This window comes from Atractosteus spatula, chromosome 11, assembly GCF_055471065.1.
Source record: "Atractosteus spatula isolate fAtrSpa1 chromosome 11, fAtrSpa1.hap1, whole genome shotgun sequence".
NCBI classification, from domain to species: domain Eukaryota; kingdom Metazoa; phylum Chordata; class Actinopteri; order Semionotiformes; family Lepisosteidae; genus Atractosteus; species Atractosteus spatula.
Window position 1 is genome coordinate 45,542,327 of NC_142716.1, and position 22,318 is coordinate 45,564,644.

The following is a 22,318-nucleotide window of genomic DNA, read 5'->3' on the forward strand; positions in this document are numbered from 1 at the left end:
TTTCTTACTGTTCCTTTAACAATGGTTTCCTTTCTCTTCTCTGGAATCAGTGACTATTTGTTTCAATAACCTCACACGTCTTTCTGACATCCTGTCCAATCATATCTGCTTTACTTCTCTGCATGTCCATTTGCGGGCTCTTCATTGGCTGCTGAGTTTCTCTTAAAGTGGGAGGCACTATGGTACCATAAATTCGTAACGTAATCTGTTCTGGATCAAAAGGGTATGTCAGTGGACATCAGGCACAGTAGACGTCTGTAATCAACCGTTAAGAAATGATCTGAGGTGAATCAAAGTCTTAAATGTTGCTGATCTGCCCTGCAATAAACTGCACAATTATGTTGATGTATTAGATTCTGTGTATAAACAGTCGAGTTGCAATGGTTTTATTAACAGGCTGTCAAAACAGAATGCAATTTAGAACGAAATGGGATGTCACAGTTTGAACAAATCCTGCTGATCCAAACAGAATTGCCATCGTTCCCAAATTTGCTTCAAATGGGATGATTATGGTGCCATGCCACAAAGCTGTGTTGAAAGTCATTTTCCCCCCCCCCCTCTCAGCAACCCTTTTTCAAACGTCAAGCTCAAGCCCACGGTTACCGACGACAGATCGGCTCCGGTTATCCACTAGCGTGTCCAGGAAGGCCTACGTACCCAGCATGCTCCCACTCCCGCTACATTCACAACGTCACGCCTACTTCTGCTCGCTCCCACTTCTGTCGGAGACACGGCAGGGACCACGGCACTCCGACTTCTCCTCTGGACATGATCTGGCTTGACTGGACTCGGGTCTGGGTGTGCCTGTTGTAATATTGGAATTGTCCGCCTCTGCTATCCATTTGACAATATTTAAAACGCAGTTGTGGGTTTTAACGTCTTGAGAGTATGTAGTAGAAACACTAAATGCTAAGATGATCACGCTGAGCATCAGAAAGGATACCTCATGCTATTTATTGCTATTATTTACTTTACTGTGGTTTAATCCATTTTTTTGTGGATTCAATTACTTTGTCTGCATCTCAAAGGCCCCTATGCTCTATGAGTGCAAAGGGTCAAGTGTAGGATTGCTGCCAAGGTGTTTTTTTTTTAGTCAAAACTGCACTTTATCCCAACCCCCAACCCCACTCCTTCAATTTCTCCCAGATCCTCAGTCCCCACCCCTGATTCTTTCCCATTTTACCCCCCCCCAGCTTTTCCAAGGAACTGAAAAGTCCATCTGCCCAAGAAGGAATGGTTCATCTCTCTCTTACTGTGGTGAATCCTGCCCCGTCTCAGCAGTGTTTTACATTTGGCAGCCTGTTAGGCACGGTTCACTGCGTGCATGTCCTACATATGTGGACATGATCGATGAGAAGGGATTTTGAGGAATTTACCATCTTGGGAATATAGTATCTCAAACTCCCAGTGCCACCTACACACACAGACCTGGGAGAATCCTGTACATATGTATAGAATTATTTCCTACCAACTTTAAACAGCTCCATGCTTAAAACCACATTTGCTTAAATGTGGTTTTCTTTGGTGTATTATTGCTTTTATAAGGTTAGTGTACAATATCCCTTGTAGAAAGACATCTTTCATAGTATTATGGCCTGTGGGTGGGATTCCTACACAATACTAATACAAAGGGACTGATTCAAAAATGCCGGTACTACACCCCAGTGAACTCATCAAGAAAAGGTCAAATTACAACATTAACCTTAATTACTGTTTTTAGAGGTGAAGTGTTTTGGATACAGAAAACGAATAAGCCATAACAACGTACTTTCAGAGTATTTTTTTTGTCAGTTTAAACCTTTTGTGTAGAAGGTGCTAGAGTTTAAAAATGAGGGCCTAAGGGAAGCATGTCCAAAGGGAAGCTCTCTCTAAACCCGCGCACTTTAGAAACGGTTTCCTAAGCAATATCACCCATAGCATTAATGTGTAGGTGGGAATTACAGAAAGTTTGTGTTTTAAGTTTGCAGAAATTGATATACTTAGAATTAACAAAAGGATGTTTTACACCTTTTTATAACTTCATCTTAAAAGATATAGACTAAGCTAAATACAGTAATGATCTTGTCAAATGTGTTTCCCAAAGTACACACCTATATTGTATATTTTAGGCTAAAAGGGTTTTGTATAGAATATTATTTTTGGTTTTCAATGTACTGTTTTTAATTTTCTCTCCGCAAAGGTATTAAGTAAACTGTTGCTTGTTTACTGCTGCTCAGATTCTGTTATTTTGGCAATAAGTCTTGCAAGTCCCATTCCGATTGTGTTAGGATGTCTTTTGGGTAAGTACCAGAACCCTTCCTTAGTGCTGTACCTGCAGTGGATGTTCTGTAGCAAAAGATGGCTCTGCTCATCATGGAACTGCACGCAGATTCAGACCACACAGTCTGAAGGCTGAGGTGCGTTGGTGTACTGTGCAGCGTGCCTTTCTTCCTGCCTCAGGTGTGTATATCTGTGGAGGAGTCCCTGTTGTTCATGTATTTATGAGCTCGTTTCTTTAAGGGACTTGCTCAGTGAATTGCCTTTTTTTAATCCTAACACATTGGGCAGCTTAAGCTGCTCTTAATCAATTCTGCCTTAAGGTTTCTGATCCTGATGTCAGTTTATCTTCATAGTGGGCGGAAAACCTTTTCACTCAGCCCATGTGAAATACCTTTTCTGTGCTAAAGGCAGCACAGTAACAGTAATGTACAGTACAAGTACTGTTACAACACTACAAGCTGTTCTGGTGCACCTGATCTACTGCAGCACTGCAAATTACCATTTTTTTTCAGTAGAAGTGCTTGTCAGTGATGTGCTGGATTTCTCTGCAGTACTGCACTATTCAGCATTTTTTATTGTTTCACTTTTCTCTCCCATAGGAAAAAAGCAATATAGTTGAACCTTCTCCCCTATATTGCAAAATAACTGAGCATCTTAATACAGCAAAACACACACTGAACAACACAGCTGTGGAATTTTGTATTTCTTTCTTTGTCATGTCGCAAAGTGCTTTCTGTACCTTTTACCACTGGCTGATGAGTCAGATTTAGTGTATATAAATAGGAATAGATTAAAGATGCTGTACCTACTGAAGATATTAAATAGGCATTTGACTATAGAACCTTTAATGGAGTTATGTATACTGTACATGGTGAAAAGTGGGCACCAAAGATAAAATATGGGGAGTGGGAATTTACGGTTTAAGAAAATATTGTTATTCTTGTATCTTATTTGTGAAATATATATAGCAAAAGTCTATAACCGTAATTAAAACAGTTGTAATAATGGTAAAGCTGCTGTTCTCTCTTTGCATAGTTGTTTCGAGATTTTCAAGTTACCATGACGTGCCCTGAACATCAGGCAGCAAGCGAAGGCTGTCCTGCCTGCCTGTTGGTGCACCAATTATTAGGCATTACTGTGTGTTCAGACACCACCTGAAACCTGCTCTGTGCCTTCACTTTTAAAGTCTCCATTGTTTTATTATGCTGCCCATATTGAACAGAAGCAAGTACTACGTTCTTCTTACTTTGCTTACTTGTACTATTAAGTAAAGACCAAGCTTAAATGCAAAAACAGCAACCTGACTTGTACTTCTCACTTGCTTTCACTGTTTGCCCATGATCTTTAAAACGCATCTTTAAAAAGTTTTATACATTTCTTAATGTTCTATGGATGTATTTGTTTGGTTTACTGGTCTTTTACATGTTATCAGTACCTGAATGCAAAATCCACATTTTTAAGGTATGTAAAATACAGTATGCATAAATTAAATAAAAATACTGTGCTCTGATTGTGTTTTCCCAGTTTAATAACTACATACGTCTTGGGTCTGTAACAGAAGTCGTTACCACCATAGAACTGTGTAAATATTTAAGCATTACATTTTACTATTTAAAAGACATTTGTGAAGATGGATGCTTTTGAACAAAGGACACCCAAAAACAGTCACCTGTATCTCACACCACTCTGTGGAACATTGTTCTAAACTAAACAGCAAACATATTCCTATGCCTTGCTAATATTTTTAATTTTCCTTTGGAGCAAAGCTGCAGTACAGAAGCCTTTTGAAATCTGAAAAGACAATTAACTACACTCTCACAGTAAATTACTACACCACAAATAATTACCCTTTGTCAGCTGTTAAAAACACTTCTAGACATTTTTAAATAGGTGTCCAACATGGAAAATTGTAAAATGTATAGCTTTCTTTTCAACCTTGGTGTGATACATTAATTTATTTCACTCTCAAAGACTCTCCAAGTCTCAAAGACTTTTTTGCATTTTAAAATAGAGATCGTTAAACTTCCATTCCTTCAATATAACAAAATTCAAGAATGTAGTTGGAATGGAGTAACTTGTTTCAAAAAGATATACTGTACATGTAAAAAAAAAGACCAAAGTTCAGCTGAAGATACTTTAAAAAGGTCTTTCTTTTTTATTAGACAAATGATACCTGACAACATGCACTGTATGAGAGGAATAATTGTATGAACAATAGCAGTGAACTGGTGTTGGACTGAACAGTGCTGAAGACAGCCAGTAACTTCCATAGGAGAACAAAATCATTTTCTTCTATTCTTTACGTTATTACGTACTGTATCTTTCAAGAAATGCCTTCCAGGGTTTTGGTCTTTTCTAAGAGCAAACAAAATCACCATGAATTTACTGTATCTGTTAGCTGGTTATTTAGCAGAATCATGCTAAAAGTTGCACTTTATAAAAACATCAGGGTAACAGCTAAGTACTGTACCTGGCCCGGGGAAATCAAGCATTTGTGTGACATGCTACTGTAGCTGTTGTAGCCAATACCATTGAAATGGATAAAGCCAACTTTTTCCTATTGTATTCTGTGGATATGAGTGGATTACTATGCACTGGTGTTGCAAGGAAAACAGATTTTTTTTTTAGCAACAGCCTTTAAATACGTTAAAAAATAACAATGTGAGAATACAAAAGTAAAAAGTTGTATTTGATTTAAAAGTTTTAGTAGACTCAGGGTCCCAGATTTAGCCAGACTGAAACCTGGACCTGTAAGAAGAGAAGGCCCACTTCCCCCTGAGAGCACAGTTTGAATTTTGGCACAAGCAGAAGAGCAATATCCTGTACTACAGGCAGGGGGCAGACAATTCCACTCCACAAAGGCCAGAATTCTGTGGTTTTTAGGGGTACCCCAGAATTAGCAAGCGATTAACACTTAACCGGGTGATTTGACATCTTTTCCAAATATTTGTGCAAAGGGGAAATGAAAACAAGCAAGACTCCAAACCTAGAAGACTGGATATGTCTACACCTAGACTACAGGATATGGGCTTTATATTTAAATATTTTTTCTTTGACCTGTCATCTACACCCTAATGAAGTACAGGTGTATGTAATATATTAATTTTCATTTAAAAATGAAAAGGCTAAAGCAGCCTGTTTATGATATTACGCTTCTGCAAACTACCTGTAACAGCTGGTGCTGAACATTGTTAACATTTGAATGCAGTTTCCTTGACGGCTCTGCATCATGGCTTGTACTGTACATTGTCGTGTTTTGAATTTGTGTGCTCAAGTCCCGTAGTTGTCTCTCAGGGTGTCCATATTTCAAACCCATCTCTTGTTCACACTGTATTAGCTCAGATTCCTAAACATTCACTTGGTGTTCACAGTAAACACATATTGATGGGCAATGGTTTATGTGCAAGAGCACACAAACACTCCAGAAATGCCCTCTGACAGATACGGATTAAAGTACCATTAAAACAAAATGAAGTTTCATGCATTGCTACATCTTCCATTAGTTTCCTTTGGTGTGTGAACCACCTTTAACCTCTGAGAGCACTGTGCTGAACTAAATAATAAAATAAACAGGCTTTCAGTTTGAGTTTGCTCATTTTGTGACCAGTTCTGAGGCCTGTGGCTCTGCTACACAACTGAGCTCAGGGAATTAAGTGATTTAATGTGTTCAGCATGGCTTTATAGAACAAAGAACTCAAAGACATAGCAGCTTCACACTGTCAAGAGCTTAAATTGCCCATCACTGATGAATCCCTTAACTATCAGCTTGGCGTCTGAGAGAGGCATGTGGGAGTGAGGGCCAAAACTATGGCCGTAAAATTCCAAATTTTGGTAAGAACAGACATCCGACATGTTGGAAGGTGAAAGAGACTGAAAGTCATGTCCAATGGGCATCATGACCTATTTTGTACACCTACTACTAGTTAATCCTCAGCTTCTGTATTGCTGAATAGGAAGAGAGCCTTTTCTGGGTTTGAGTAGGGGACCATTCTCAGACAGACAAGATGCAAAACAAATTCCATTCCAATAGCAGAGCACATTTCACAATGAAGAAGTCTTTTTCTTTTAATCAGTGCCTAAACCGCATATTCATCAAGTTGATAAAGTCATACATACAGTACATATGGCAGATTTTGCAGTAAAGAGCAATTGAATAAATTCTGCATTTAAAAAAGGACTTTTCCGGGGGGTAGGAAATCCACTTGTATTTTAACCATATCTCCACTTGTAACGATGAAACGTAAAGCCATTGTTCACTTAAACCTATGTTGATATCTCATAAGCTGTTTCACTTATTTCCTATGTATTATTATGGCATCTCTGTTCTAAATACAATACTGACATTAAACCAGCATGTTATTATTACAAACAGGGGGCTTAACATTGAAACCAAGCTTGTCTGACTTCTCATTTAACACTGTTATACAGTAAAAATCTCATAAGCTACAAAGTAAAGTAAAACCAGAGTGCCATTTAAAATTCTTACATCTCTTTGGCAACAAATAACTTATAATAATTTAATATTATATCTTCATTAAACTTCATAGTTTTTAGATTTTTCAATTCCTTTTCTTAATACAAAAATAGTACGGACTGCAATTGAACTTTTTCTATCCTAAACTATTACAGAATATTAAATCCATAAAAGGCAAACAGAAAAACACATTATGCCATTTTTTGGAATAAATACTATATCTGCAAACTGCATTCTTACCACATGAAGGCCTAAGGAGAGCAGTGGCAACCATGTGGGATTCGCAGACTGTAACCCTTCAGACAAGGAAATAAAAGCAAACTTGAACCTTCTGTATGGAGATCGATAGCATCAATCTACAGCAATCAAAGGCGTTGAAGTTACCTTTGTCAGGGGTTCGAGAGGAAGGTTTTGATATTAGCTTGGAGGAACTTTTGCATCATCTTGGGACTTGAACAAAAACAGTCGTACTGTTATGCAGTCAAAAAATAAACAACATTATACTAACTAAATATTAAAACGGAGGTCTTGAAATATTGAATCATTCATAACACATACTCTATAACATGTATATATGTGCATATACAGTAGGTGTTAAAGGATATGTTTGGATAGTCCATGTCTAAAAAATTCATTCTAGTTTGTTTTCCCCCATGAATTCGACATTTGAGGCATGAGGAGACTTTTTTTTATATTACTCTTGTTTGCCATACAGCTACAATATGACAAATTGCTATTCAGGAACCTGGGAAGGGTTCTCCACTTTTCTCATATGGTTTCCATTTTGGAACTCTCTGGAACTCTGGCCCTAAAGACCGCACTCTGTGATGATAAGGAATTTTCATCCTACCTACCCTGATGGTGGGCTGTTTTGGAAAGCCGAATTATTTCTCTCAATTTTTCATCAGCCAAACGGTGATGCAATTCCCAGAATGATTATAAAGAACAAGCAATACACCCAATATCTGGGAATGGACGTAACGGGAAAAGACAAAAAAGAGATGTAAACAACTGAATCCCACACTGTCCTTACCCTGTGAAAGAATGCTGCAGGATTACAAAACACTGAATATGCTTTTACAAAAAGGAATCCTAAATTTGAACACAGGAGTCACAAGAAATAACAATGCTGCAAACAAAAATATTCTTTCGGGTGTCTCTTTCAGACAGAGAAAGGCAATTTGAAAAGGCTTCTGTACCAAATGCGTTTTCATCTTGACTTTTCCCTTCAAAAGTGTGCAAAGTAATAAGACATTTGGCAAAATATTATTACTTCCAGTAGCACAGTTTTTTTTTTCCCCACTTGGATCTAGCTGTCAGCATAGAAAGAATTCCCTTTTTTTGTACTAAAGATCTCCAAGTCTATATGCAACAAACAATGGAAAAAAAACTACATCTGGTTTCCATCCAACAAGGCCTCTCTGCTTTGGGTCCCTGGGCATCCTGGAGGCAGATTATTAATTACGAAGATGCTTCTACAACATGAGCATCTCCCCAGTCTTCAGGGCGTACATGTCCTGTGTCTTATTATCCCACTCCCTTTCTCAGCTCCTTTTCCTTTTGCTATCTTTGAGACAAGATTACGTCTTCTACGAAGTCCCGGAGTTCAAGTGAAGGGGTCTGTGGTGTTTAACTCCAGAAGTGCCAGGCGTAAACACTGGCTTTAACAGTCTTGTGCAGGGCTGCAGTGCTGTTCCCAGCAGCTGATGAGGTGATTGGGAACAGAGATGAAAGGTAAACGCAGTGAAACTAATCTTGTTCCGTTTGTCTGCACTTTGAAAAAATGGCAGTTCTATTAAAAATGAGCTGTAATGTTCTGTGAAATGTAAGTTATAATCTGCATATGTTAAATATATATATAATCATAATATATATTATCTAATTATATATAGACTTCTCTTTTTTGCTTTCAGATCAGTCTTCATTGCACAAAAGTTGTCTGTACACCCCTTCTTTGACAGCACAGTGGGGAGGGGGAGGGGGGGCACTAACATTAAGAGGCACTGTCCAGGGCTTGGTACCTAGGTCAAACCCTCCCTTTCCCCTGCAGGGGTGAGGCCAGTCTGTTCAGGAAGGGACTGGGAAGCTAGCTCACTCCCTGGATTGATGACTTAATCTCTCTCCCCATCTTCGCTGCTTCCTGAAGAAGAAAAGAAAGTAAGCAAATGTATAGGCTGCCTTAAGATGTTGTTTGGTCACTACTAATACTCTAGAATGAATCAACATAATTACGAATTATGTTCTTCTTTGCATTCAGAGACTTAAGTCAGGATCTGCTTGAAGAAATCTGTTTAGTAGAAATCACTTTAACCGCAAACAGAATATTATTTTCTTGTGCAGTAATAACTATGTATTTACCAAATATCACTGTCGTAAATTAGTGTTATACTAATGGCGTTATTTCACTATTGTAATTGTTTGCAATTATAGAAGAATAAAATAATTACATGGTAGTAGCAGCATATAATTTAATGCTAACTCAGTTTAACTGACAAATACAATCTTACTGTATCAAACGGTTTCATTGTAACTACAGTTACAACAATATAACTCAACTATATGGTTCTTTGAATAACTTAATATCCAAAAAGCTAAAATTATCATTAATACGAAAATTGCAACAGACCATAAATAAAACCTGTCCGTGAACCGAAAACTGTTGAAAATGAATGGGTAGTCTGTTTCCTGAATTCACTGCGTCGGCTCCCTGTTTGAAGAGGAATCAGAACTGCAGTGCGTGTACAGTATGTGTGTGACCAGAATTATAAAGCAGGGTTGAGCCAGGCCTACCTCCTGCAGAGTCTATGTCGGAGTCGGACACGTGTGTGATGGAGAAACGGGACACGCTGGAGGGGGAGACAGTGAATCGGGAATACTGCACAGCAGATCCTGTCAGCTTCGGCTCCGGAACCCGTGTGGGCAAGCTGGAGGTCACGGGGGGCTCCTTGGAGGGCACTAAAGATGTGCTCACAGGCATCAATGGGAAATCATCATCCCATTCAAACCCCCCACCTGGAGAGACAGGGTGAGAGGCTCGGTCCCAATAACTCTACCCTTCGAAGTTATAGGGCAAAATATAACTTTAAAGGATACTCCAGTGTTTACTACTGTACGATATTAAATTGCACATAAACTAGAAGTTTGGGAATTGAAAATTCCTCCTGAAGATCTTTATACGGTTACTTTTCATATAACAAATTTTCGAATGAACATGGCACAGGTGTATAGAATAGTAATCTTTTTATTTCCACATCCCTGGTGTAACAAAACATTAATTTAAGTGGTATTTATGAATTTACACAATGGGATAAACCTTATTGGCCTCCCTCTTTCTTTAATTTTTCTTATGATACTGACAGGTAATAATCAGAGAAATGGATCCTGCTCTGGCCATTAAATGACTTTTCAGATGTATATAAAGTTCTCTTCGTCTGCAGGTTTACATTACACTGCAGTCACTTGGTCTTACTTTCTTCCGAGACATTCCCATCAGAAGAGTCATCCGAGACCCTTTCTTGGGAGTGCGTCTCTCCGGTGTCCGAGTTTCGCCCCCCGGACTCTTCTCCCGGTGGGAAGCTGTGTTCTCCCAGCTCCCGTGTGGGGCTCTCCTGAAAGACACAGACATGGTCTGAGAGAGGGAACACAGTGTAATGATAGACCCTAACTCTGATAACACTGTCTACACTGCAACTGCACGGACATCGCTATGCTACACTGGCAGAAAATGGCCATCTCCTTCCTCAGAAGATCCGAAGCCTGATTTCCGCAACACGGGCAGTTTGCCCTCATTGGAAAGTAGGGACACTTTTTCCTAAATGGGAGAAAATTGAAAACTGCTGTATGTCCATTGGCTTACCATATGCCTATGAAACCTCATTGTGAACCTAACAAAGATACCATTTTTTTCACAAAAACTAGGTGCAAGTAAAAATTCTTATTTGTTTTGCTTGTCCAAAACATTTTTTTTCCCGGGTGTTTAATGTGGTTTGTGACTGTCTATATAAATGGTACAGAATATACAAACAGTGACATCTGAATGTACAGTATGCATATAAACCATATGTAAACAGGATTAACATGGACAGACCTGGTCAAAAAGGTAGACAGTGACATCATCAAAGAAGGACACAGCTTTCTTTTTGCGGTCCATCTCCTCACAAAAGGACTGGGAGAGCAGGCTGGGCATCTTCAAGAGGCTACGCAGGTTTTGTGCCTCACTGCTGTTGCTGACTACAATGGGTACAGAAGGGAACTCCTCCTCACTTTCCTCACTCTGCTCCTGGATGTTGTAGCAGCGCAGCTCCTCATCTGACTCTTCGCTGTCTTCTGAATCTCCATCTTCCTCGTCCGCCTCCTCTCCATCCGCTGGGGACACTCTGCCTTCAATTGCCTGGAGATCTTGAGGAGGAGAGGAAAGGGCAGGGTTTTCCAAAGCCTTGGAAGCTTCAAGCATCTCCTGAACCTCATTTTCTTGGGTTTCATGATCTTCATGGAGGAGTTCCTCTGGCGCTTTTTCCTTTTCTGGGGGACATGACGGAGAAGACTCTACCGCAGGAATGGTCTCCTCTACTTCCTTCATCTCATTCCCATCTCCCTCCACCCTCGCTGTTTCATCGGATAAAGATTCTGCCGGGGAATCTTCTATACTGGCAATCCCTTTTCCTGGGTCAGATGAAGCAGGAGGCTCCTGCTGGGTTGGTCCTTCCGAAACCGAAGAGGAAGAGCACTCAGATGACTGCTCCTCTCCAGAGTGATCCGATTCCAATCCCAGCCCTTCATCCTGAGAGCCCTCTTTTGTTAAACAGGCCCCCAACTCAGGAGGTGAGGGAGCAAGTGAAGAAAGAACAGGACCTGATTCTTCTTGTTCTGAGACCTCACCTCTTGGAGAAATTTCATCCTTGTTGATCTCAACAGGTCTGTCTATCTTCTGCTCACCTAGCTCACAACCTATATGGTTTTCCAGGAGGAGCTCTTTCCCTACAGGATGCTTATCTAAACCTTGCTGTTGCTCTTCATCATTAACCAGAGGGCTAAGCTCTTCTCTTTCTGTGGAACTTGCAAGATCCTCCTTTTTGGCCTCCTGGCCAGTAAAGTCATCCCCCTCATCCCGGGGAAACTTTTCGATCTCTGCATCGTAGTCTGAGAAATAAGCCGAGTCCCTGTATGGGTTTTTCTTATTCAGCCCAGTCAGTTCCAGTTCTGTGCCATGAGAAGTGGACAGGGACACTGAGGTATTTGCTTCCTCATCAACTCTTGTCTGAGTTACAATCTCTATCACTGCATCCACCTCCCTTGGTCCTGGGCTCCCTGTTAAAGTTGGCTTTGCCAGGGGCTGTCCAAAACCATCAGGGTCTCGTGGTTCATGGGGTTCCTTCAAGACAAATTCAGGAGACTCATTGTTTTCGGTGTCATAACCACTGTCAACAGCTTTAGGCTGGCTTGAGGGACGGAAGGTAGCAGGGCTGAAGGCCTCGCAGGAGCTGGTGGTTGAGGGAAGGTCTAGGGAGTCTATAGAATCTGGAGTCCCTACTTGCTTTTGGAGGGACTTGAAAGTAGGGGCACTGTCTTCTATATTTGCATAATCCATGGGAAAATCTGAGAAAACACCTGAAGTGACATCTGTGATATCATCATCACTACAGTCATCAATCTCTACTAAGCTGATGCTGGAGTATCCTTTCTCAACTCCACTGTCCACTGTGTGACTGTTCTCAGACACTGATTCTGACTGGGCATTGGCAGTATCTCCAGGAAGTGTTGGATTTTCATATTGGAAAGGGGTACTGCAGGCAGCTGAAGTGTTTTTAATGTCTGTATTTCCTCCCTCTTTCTGGCTCTCCTTTTCAGAGAGCTTTCTACCATTTTTGAGTGCTAGGTCAATAGCGTGCTCAGTTTGGTCTGACAGGGAATTCTTTTTCCCCAGCTCTTGGTTCAGCCTTGTTTCTGACAATTCTGTTTTTGTAACAGCACCTCCTTCAGGCAAGGAGTGTGTAGTTTCAGTCTTTTCCTTTCCAACGAACTCAGTTTTTTTTTCTTTAATATTGTCATTTAGGGCATAACTCCTCCTGATAACTGAACCCGATAGTGGATCTACAAACTCATCTTTTTCTATAGAATTGTGTCTTCTATGGGGTGATATCCTATTCCCACTCTCATGACACAGATAAACATATGTATTGCACTCATTTGAGGGGTAAAGTTTGTGTTGGTTATTTAGGGAAATGCAGTCACTTTCTTTATCCATGGTCTCTAAGTAGGTAAAAGGTTTGGGTCCAGAGAATGCCAGATTTTCTTTAGATTCAATTTCTCTCCATGAACCTTCCAAATCCTCAGATGGCACTGTGAAATGGAAATCTACATAGGCATCATGGGTATTTACCCCTGGTCTTCTGACAAAGTTCAGGCTGTTGTTGTTGGCAGAGATGTTGGATGTCCAGTTATTAGATTGTCTCTCTATAAATAAATCCTCTTCATCCAAATCACTGTCCTGGTGCTGCACAAAAAGCTGGGAATCTTCCCTCTCCATATCAATGCTGAACCCAGTGTTGGACCCAGGCATGGTCTTCCGGAGTGAACCCATCATATCATAGTAGCACTCGCCAGCTGCAGATTTGCTATGGATAGTCTCATGGCTTCCCTCCAGATAGGGGTCACAGTAGACCGGCTGGGGACTGCTCAGAGATGGAGAGATGCCCAGGGGGTTCTCCAGCTCACCAAGTGCCTGACGCAGACTCCGGGAGCCCCAGCTCTCTTGATGCATTTCAGAGGGATCTTCTGCAAGGTACTGGTCTGCCCCGTCAGAAGGCGAATTCTCATAGTAATAGCTCTGCTCTCGATCTCTGACTTTGTAGGAGAAGTACTGTCCATGGCCAGTCACCCAGGGTTCCACAGCATTGGCACTGGTCACCTGTCCAAGTAGAGGCTCCATAGTGAGAGATATGACCGGACTGGTATCTGAATCATAGGCACTGGCTTTATGAGCATCTCCTGGCCAATAGGAGTTGGGCTCAGCTTCAGAAGAGCAGTTAAGACAGTTTCGTGAGTTACTGCTGCCTTCTACAAAGTTGCCATCAAATTCTGGGCTGTAGGAACACATGGTGTACTCCAGGTCAATATTGCACTCAGAAGGCTCTTCGATACGGATGTAATATTCACTGTTCAGGGATGGACTGTGAGCACTCAGGACCGGCACTACGCCAGGGGTGTGGAGCTGTTTGGAATCATAGTAAGAAGGAGAAACACCCAGAGTAAGCCCGCCACCACCACAGCTGTTAATTCCACTGCCAGGAGGGTAGTAGATGTCTTGGTATTGGGGGTTGCCATGACCTAGGGGACCGCTGGTGGACGATGAAAGAAAGTGTTGCTCTGGTAGAGCCTGTTCCCACTTGTACTCAAAATTGAGGCCCCGGCTCGTCTCGGTGACAGTAAGAATGTCGTCCCCGGGTTCAGAGTGAAAGCCGTCTCCTGCCGAGAAGTGCTCCAGCAGGGGGAATGAGGAGGAGGATGAAGATGGCATCTCTGCCACCGAGGCACCGGCACTGTGTGAGCCACTGTTGCCTCCGTTAGGCCGCAAGGAGTTCCAGCGCTTCTCAAAGTCCTCTTCTGCCTCACTGGCACCCTTGGCACACAGATAGCTCAAGAGCAGGTGGACTTCTTCTGCAGTGGGCCTTTGGTCAGGCTGCAGCCAACAAAACTGCATCACTTCATACCTGATAAGGGTAGAGAAGAGAGAAGAGAGTCTAAATGAAAATAATAGTGATGTAATACATTCAAGCAGAAGGGGAATGACATTTTAATGAAATTGAGATGAGAAATCTGAAGTAACAGATAAAACAGGGGATGCAATTATTAGGATTTATTCTTCATCTCCTTGTTCAGGTGTTCTTCATCTGTAGTAATATTTGTTAACAGATTTGACATGTTATTAGCTACCCCATAAGAGAAATACATAGAAAGTGAAAAAGACACAAAAAGATGTAATTTGAGTAGGGACTCTAGCACTAGTTTTCTACAGTATAGTTTAGAAGGAAAGGAAACACTGAGACAGGAAGTGGGATATAGGGGGCACTGTAAGTTAATAATAATAATTAATAATTGCTTACACTTATATAGCGCTTTTCTGGACACTCCACTCAAAGTGCTTTACAGGTAATGGGGATCCCCTCCACCAACACCAATGTGCAGCCCCACCTGGATGATATGACGGCAGCCATAGTGCACCTGAACGCTCACCACACATCAGCTCTCAGTGGGGAGGAGAACAGAGTAATGAAGCCAATTCATCGATGGGGATTATTAGGAGGCTATAATTGGTAAAGGCCAGGGAGAAATTTGGCCAGAACGCCGGGGTTACACCCCTACTCTTTTCGAGAAAAGTCCTGGGATTGTTTATGAGCACAGAGAGTTAGGTTCTCGGTTTTATGTCTCATCCGAAGGACAGCGCCTTTTTACAGTATAGTGTCCCCATCGCTATACTGGGGCATTAGGACCCACATAAACCACAGGATGAGTGCCTCCTGCTGGCCCCCCTAACACCTCTTCCAGCAGCAACCTTAGTTTTTTCCAGAAGTTGAATGTAAAACTACTGTGACTCACCAGCGATCTGAGAGGGGCACTTTAAGCAGAGGCTTAGGCAACTTCAGCTGTTGTTCTTTGATGGCGTAGGTAAGCACCTGTCTATCAGAGTAGTGGTGATAGGGCTGATTCCCTAATTCAAAGAGCTCCCAAATTGTTACTCCCAGGGACCTAAAACAAAAAAAAATACCCAGTTACACAGCCAATCCTAACTAGTTTGCAATTAACATAGTATACAATTTGTTATATGTGGTTTGAAAATGAAGGTTCAGGTAGTGTTATGCAAATCCCTGAGGAACTGCATTACAGATCATGCAGTTAGTTACCTATATAGGCTCACTATATACAGGGATCAAGCAGTCCAGGCTGTGGTCTATGATCCATTGGTCATTTGTTCAAGCCTTGGTCCCGTCACAGCTCAACTGTGACTAAGATCCCCCAAGAGGTGGCACACAACTGGCTCAGCTGCATCTGGGAAACACCTGGGATTAAAAGAGCTAGAGCTTTCTGGGCTCCTGTAGGCTTGAGGTGATGACATTAAGGAAGATGCCTAACTTGTAATCGGGTCTAAACTTCCCTTACATGGTTTGTAATGGGTCAAAAGATTAAAAGCTCAAGGGGTCAGGGGAATCTGTTTGCAATTCCTCATTCTCCATTCCTTAAAAGCATCAACATTGTGAACTAGGATATACAGCCACAACTGGCAATTTGACTTTGGATGGATATATAATAAATTGTCAATTCTAAATTATTATGTAAAAGAAACAATTGTAGGATACCTACAATCTGGTTTAGAGTGCTGAACTCTGTATTGATGTCACCATTTTGTGATTCTTTTTGAGTAAAAGATTTTGTAGAAATCTTCTTGTCATTGTTCTTGTCATCGAGCTCATTGAAAATGACACTACAGAAATTCTAATCAAATTTCAAGTTCAAAGTTATTTTGCTTCTTTCTCTCAGTGGGATAGGGTATATTCTGATCACTAAGTTTGGAATGTCTGTCTGGAATGTGGGTTGTTAAAAGAATATTGTAGACATTTCTACAATTGCAGAGAACTGTAAGGAAACAACAAATATTTGTTGTCACTGTACTCCATCATGTCACTCCTTCCTTACCATATGTTGCTGGGCTTTGTCTGGTCAACCACCAGCAGGTTTCCATGAACCTCATCAATAAGCTCTGGAGCGATCCAGCGCAGAGGCACCCATATCTGATCTGATGTCACAAAGTAATCATCCTGAATGGAGCAAACGAGAAGAACCTGAGCAAGTCTTTTCTGATCCTGCAGCTCCTCAGAGGTAGCTAATCCCAGCCGCCAATCCTGCTGATCAAACTACACCATCCGCTTCCCAGAATTCACAAAGAAATAAAGAGAAATGTTCCATCGGCCACCTCACATGATAACCTCTGTCCTGAAAGACTCTAGACTCACTTTGTACTTGTTGTGCGAAAGACCGTAGTCTCCTATCTTCACCGTCACCTCTGCAGTGAGCAAACAGTTTCTCAATGCCAGGTCACTGGGAGAGACAGAGGACAGGACAATCAGTTCAAACCTAAAGGAGGATGCACAGCCCTGACAGCCCAAGCATAGACTTCAAGACTCAAGACCTTCAAGGTTTAGTCTGTTCTAGTTAGTTTTGCAGTTAGTTTGAGGTGCTCAACTTGAAAACGTATTGATTCAACAGAGATGAGGAGTTTAATGCAGATGTGCACTTTGACATGCATGAACACCAGAAAACATTGATCTCCTCAGCTGAACTCCTTAAATAAAAAATATATATATTAACCAAGATACCCACACTTTCAGTCAGGTACTTAAAATAACTATTTTTTATGCCATCACAACCAAAACCGAGCAAGATGATCTAAGAATTATGGCCTTAGGAAAATAATACATCATCATTCAAACAAAAATAACTAAAAACATATTGTATATACAAGAAAACAACAAAGTTTAAGATTTTAGCCAATAATGAAGAAAAAAATTAAATGATCTTTTTTTGCAGAATCAGCCTTTTAAACAATGGTAGGAGGAAAGCATAGTACTGCTGCAACAGGACTACCGTTTCTTGTGCAGATCAGGGAAGGTTCCCCGGCAGTAGGAGGCCAGAGGATGGTGCCTGGAGCTCAAGGATTCCCCCCTGCAACAAAATCACTGATGCTGGAGTCTGTGAGAAACACTCGGGCAGCACCAGGATATTGTTACAGGGAGAAACCAGGGATGTCTGGAGGCATTAGTCTATAAAACGACTCCTGTAATGGGGAATACAGAAAACAGTGCTCCAACGCGGTCTGGAATCATCCAGCCAAACTTAACTGTTATAAAGATAGGTTTAAGGTTTTAAAGCGCATAGTATAATGTATATAAAATGCCAAAATCGATTGTGAGCATTTATTTTCCAAATATCAAAACAGTCCCCAATACAATTCAGTGTTGATATGCACATAAGAAGTTACCAAAAGACAGTAAGGCTATGACCCTCTACTTCCTCATTTCTCCCAAGCAAAGTGTATAGGCCTCGTGTATTTTGTTATCCCCTTTTTCCAAATGCTCTAGCTACACATGTTAAACTCCATATTCAGTTGAAAATTTTGCTACAAATGCAAGCTAGGGTCTATGTTCCAGATGCTGGGAGCTTGTGCCACTCATTGTTGAGCCTCCTGTGCCTTGCTGCTCAGCATGTAGTGAGTTGAAATGAAGAACACCTTAAATTGAGAAGCCTGTATTCTCCCAAAATTCAAAATTTAAAGAACTTAAAGAACTGAGAGGGTATATATTAATGGATTTTAAGCAGAGATAGCTTGGCCTACCTGTGGACATAGTTGTGTTTGTGCAGGTGCAGAAGGCCAGAGGCAATCTCACATGCCATTCGCTGTAGGGTCAGAGGGTCAGGGGTCATAGAGTCTGCAGCCCGACAGCTCCGCAGGTAGCCTTTCAGATCTCCCTGTTTGTGGTGACAAAGAGAAAGCGACGAATTCTCAAGGCCACAGTGCTAATCATGGTCTCACCAACCAGAACTCATAATGATAGGAGGACTACTTCTAAAACAGTCCCAGAAATTGCGGTGACTTATTGTACAAAACCCTTAGCTCTAAACCTTCCTTACTTAGTATAATAATAGTGTATTCTGTACTTTTAAAAAACAGGTATTTCATTTGATTCTTACATTTTATTATTCAAGATAGGAAACAGCTCAGAAGGCAGAATGCTCCTGATAGAACTGCACTGTTATTCCTGCAGTACTCACCAGGGGGCAGAACTCCATCACCAGCAAATATGGTGTGACTTCAGTGCACTGTGCAAGGCACTGCAGGAGGGCAGGATGCTGGAGAGCCCTGGGTGGGAATAGAGGCGAGTTAAAACACTTTTTAACTCTCCAGCACTGACAGGATGGTCATCTGTCAAAAGCTTTATGGTCTCATTCATTATGCAGGGCTCATTTCTTTGATGCTGCTATAATGAATTGTGAAGTGCTAATCTCTTACTGTAGGTCACAACTCTGTTAAACAGAGTCTCATATCCTTGGGTGTGGGCTGAACTGAGGCCTACATTAAGGGATAATATTTAACTTGCCAAGGCAGGGAAAAAAAAGGGATTTACTTGTAAGCATACCCTCCTATCATTTTGTTGAAAATCTTGAGGCCAAGGTAAAAAAAAGTAATTTAAAGGTAATTTGTTGAAATGATAAGATGATTATATTGTTGTAATGCTACACAATGCAAACCAATTTACTTTATAGTGAACCTCAAAAAGCACTTATGTGACTACACAGTGTTTCCTTGCATGTATAATGCATAGTACTCAAATTGGGCTTGTTCCTTTTCAACGTTTATATCTAACAAGCACACAAATTACCATATCAAAACACTTACCCCCTTCCTTTCCCATTCGAGCTGACTGATTCCTGTTAATTGTGCTCTTAGTGTGGCCAGTATCAGGAGAGCTCGTCCATTTACAGCTTTTGAATGATAATTCTTCACTGAAAATTCTGTAGTTAATTTGCAGGTGTCTTAATTAAATGAGCTGTTAGCTTTCACCAGTTTTTAATAGATAATAAATTGTTCAGCACTCTGGTGGACTGGAACAGACCAGTGTAAAAAAAATTCTGTTTGTGGTTTATTTAGGTTTTCTGTTGTGGTATATTGTGTGCATCAAAAAATAGAAAACATCACATAAGTGTTTGCATGTCATCTTGAATGAAGGCTTAGACCAAATTCATACATATTATTATTAAGAAGAAGAATAAAAACATATCATTCATGCACATGTTGTTAAACCAAGAGAAAGGACGTCAGCACTAACCGATAAGGCTGAGCCTCTTCCAGAAACTGCATCTGGTCCTGCACACTTGCACTGGCCTTCAGTTCCTTCACCACCACCTGTGTGGTGCTGAGCCCTGAATTCACCTCCCCCAGTAACACCTGGCCCACAGAGACAGGGGAGAGCAGCGGCCAGGCAAGCACACACAGCACGAGCACAGGACAAGCAGACAGAGACGAACAAGAGAGAAGATAACAGCCTGGAGTTAAAAGCGGAAATGGCAGAAGAAAACAGACAAAGACAGACACTCATTATGGGCACTTACACTGTTGGAAGCCCTACTAGATATAATAACACAGGCTGATCAAAAATCATCCTTGAGCAGCAGGAAATTTCTTACCTTAAGTTTGGAAATAGTGTACTTTCTGGGATTTTCTGAGACCTGGGTCCATGCAGGTCTCAGTTTTCTATGGAGCACTGAGGCCATAACATTTCAACACTCCTCCCATCTCCCATCCCCCCTGCGAAACATCACTATACAGTACAAACCTTCTAACAACCTTGGTGTGACTCTCCTTCTCGATGGAATGAGCTCATAGGTATGCTCTTGCCATCACAGGCTTTTTCATGATATTTCAGACGGAGTGAGCATTTAAGAAGAGCCAGATAACCACAGTATGCATAGTAAATGTTTGCATAAAGGTACAATCATCTAAATTATTGACTTTGAGACTCCACTCTGCATTTAAATTAGGCAATTAGAAACAGTGAAACTATCATCATGGTGTAAGCAATGCTGGCGAACTGCGACTCCACATGCAGCACATTGCAATCAAGTTCTGTAAAAGGTCATGCATATACAGTACAGTATATATACCCGTTATATAAAAAACACAGTTCTGCCCTGAATTCTAGCTTTGCAGTTCTGGGCGAGGAACAGCACTGAGATCTCCAGCCGCAGAAGAAGCCTACCTTTCCAAACCAGCCATGTCCGATCTCCTTCAGGTAGAGCAGACTATGTCGGCCCAGGTCTGTGGACTTCAGAAGCTGGACTGGAGAAGAGCACATGGGGAACGTGAGAGTGTCAGAGATGGATTAGGAATTACAGAGCACCTGGCAGAGCCCATAAGGCATGGCCACTGACACGGGGAAGCTCTCAACACCTTGGACCAGAATGAATTTGTCAAAAGTGTCAACAAGAATCAATTCAAGTTTAAAATGCTTACTGGGGTCTCTGCATTTTATTTGATTTCTCCTCTGAACTGCGGGAATCATCTCCTTCTCCGAGCTTGGATTCCCAAATCTTTGGGATGTCAGGAATTGGGCATCACACTGTCCGAACTTCCTGTTGTTTGCCAATTATCTATATTCCGTACAGTCTATTTCGGCGAGTTTGGTTGCTAATATGGCAGCGAGGTACAGCAGTTTCACGCAGAGCAGAAATGTCCGTCCACACAGAAAACCAGCCTCGGCAGCATTTCAAGAGAAAGACCAAGGATTCTGATGAAACATTATGTGTTGGGGGTGGCAGGTGTCAGAAGAAGGACTTGTTTTCAGAGGACAAAAAAAACAAATGTGAAAGCAACTACAGTAAACCATCATACTTTGCTGCCAACATCAGTTTAAAATCTGAAGCCCCTCTTTTTTCTTGTGGTGTTGTGCTCATTTGAAATGTTTTTTTTTTAAGTGGAGACCCCACTTCAGTCTCCCAATGGCTTCTCAGCAGGTCTCATAAGAAACCATTTAAAAGGGTGATTTTTTAATCTTCTATCTTCCAAGTCTGAATGTTTAGAGGTAGCAGACGGTTATCTGTATTCTGTCCCTTATCTCTGCTTTTGTTGCTTTCATCTGCTTACTCAATTTCTCTCTTGCTGCATTCTGCTGTTGAAGCAGTTTAACAACCGCTTGCCTCGGGGGCCAACAGAGAACTGCTGTCCAGCTGAGATCACGTCACTGAATAACGCACCTTAAATCGATTTACTTCAAGTGCACATCTTCATAAATACCCAGGAGATGCCGAGGACCAGACAAGTCGATGAAAACCTTAGGCTGGAATTTCAGACCACATGCCTGCCTGTCTGGTTTGACGTCCGCTTGCCCTCAGAAAGCACCACACCTGTCCTCTCCTCACCTTCTGTCCAATTAGATTAAAACAATGGACTTATTTCTGTAGAAGGAGAGTACACTTCACCATGATATTCCATCTGAAGAAATGCTCGACCAATGGCATGCCTGCACTGAATATAAAATTGAGAAGGTACTGTAGGCAAAGCTCTTGCATTCTACAAGTAGTTTGCCTCTTCCTTCAGAAAAGGAGAAAAAATAGTAAAAATAAACTAACTCTCCTAGTTGGCTATTCAAAAGCTTTCTGTGCAGAATGTGTATCCAGTCAATCAGACATTCCCTTAACATTTTACAATTTTAAATGAATAAACCTTAATCTGGTTAAAGTTCCTTAAACGTCAGCAAGGAAAGAGGAACGCACTCCAAAAAGATCCTAAATGCCTTCCCACATTTGTCCTACATCTTTTGCGTTCTGCTCCCTTTGAACTCTGAGCTAGTCTGAAGAAGCTCTTTTCTCAGGCTCTCCAAATTATACAAAATGCCAGCAGGCTCCTATCTCCAGAATGACAACAACAGCAATAAAACAACAAAATCTATTTGCCTGTTGTGTCCACCGTTTTTTCACTAACCCCAAAGGGATTTGTATTCTATAGGCAAAGAACAACAAATAGAGTATTGTGAAGAG

At 41.3% G+C, this 22,318-nt stretch overlaps 2 protein-coding genes across 2 annotated transcripts in view; one reads left to right on the forward strand and one right to left on the reverse strand.

Moving 5' to 3' along the window:
- baiap2b (BAR/IMD domain containing adaptor protein 2b) overlaps positions 1 to 3,766 on the forward strand; it is a 70,433-nt gene extending 66,667 nt beyond the window's left edge. The window contains exon 15 of the mRNA XM_088927681.1: positions 565 to 3,766. The gene's annotated coding sequence lies outside the window, so the exon portion shown is untranslated. The remainder of the gene's footprint in view (positions 1 to 564) is intronic.
- A 2,532-nt stretch (positions 3,767 to 6,298) lies between these two features.
- lmtkb (lemur tail kinase 1 b) overlaps positions 6,299 to 22,318 on the reverse strand; it is a 43,312-nt gene continuing 27,292 nt past the window's right edge. The window contains exons 4-14 of the mRNA XM_088927683.1: positions 20,542 to 20,621; positions 19,612 to 19,730; positions 18,557 to 18,644; positions 18,120 to 18,253; positions 16,741 to 16,825; positions 16,424 to 16,545; positions 15,329 to 15,478; positions 10,821 to 14,442; positions 10,203 to 10,341; positions 9,524 to 9,745; positions 6,299 to 8,873 (exon numbers count right to left, since the gene is read on the reverse strand). Of these exons, the coding sequence (XP_088783809.1) occupies positions 8,845 to 8,873; positions 9,524 to 9,745; positions 10,203 to 10,341; positions 10,821 to 14,442; positions 15,329 to 15,478; positions 16,424 to 16,545; positions 16,741 to 16,825; positions 18,120 to 18,253; positions 18,557 to 18,644; positions 19,612 to 19,730; positions 20,542 to 20,621 (4,790 nt within the window). The 3' untranslated portion in view covers positions 6,299 to 8,844. The remainder of the gene's footprint in view (positions 8,874 to 9,523; positions 9,746 to 10,202; positions 10,342 to 10,820; positions 14,443 to 15,328; positions 15,479 to 16,423; positions 16,546 to 16,740; positions 16,826 to 18,119; positions 18,254 to 18,556; positions 18,645 to 19,611; positions 19,731 to 20,541; positions 20,622 to 22,318) is intronic.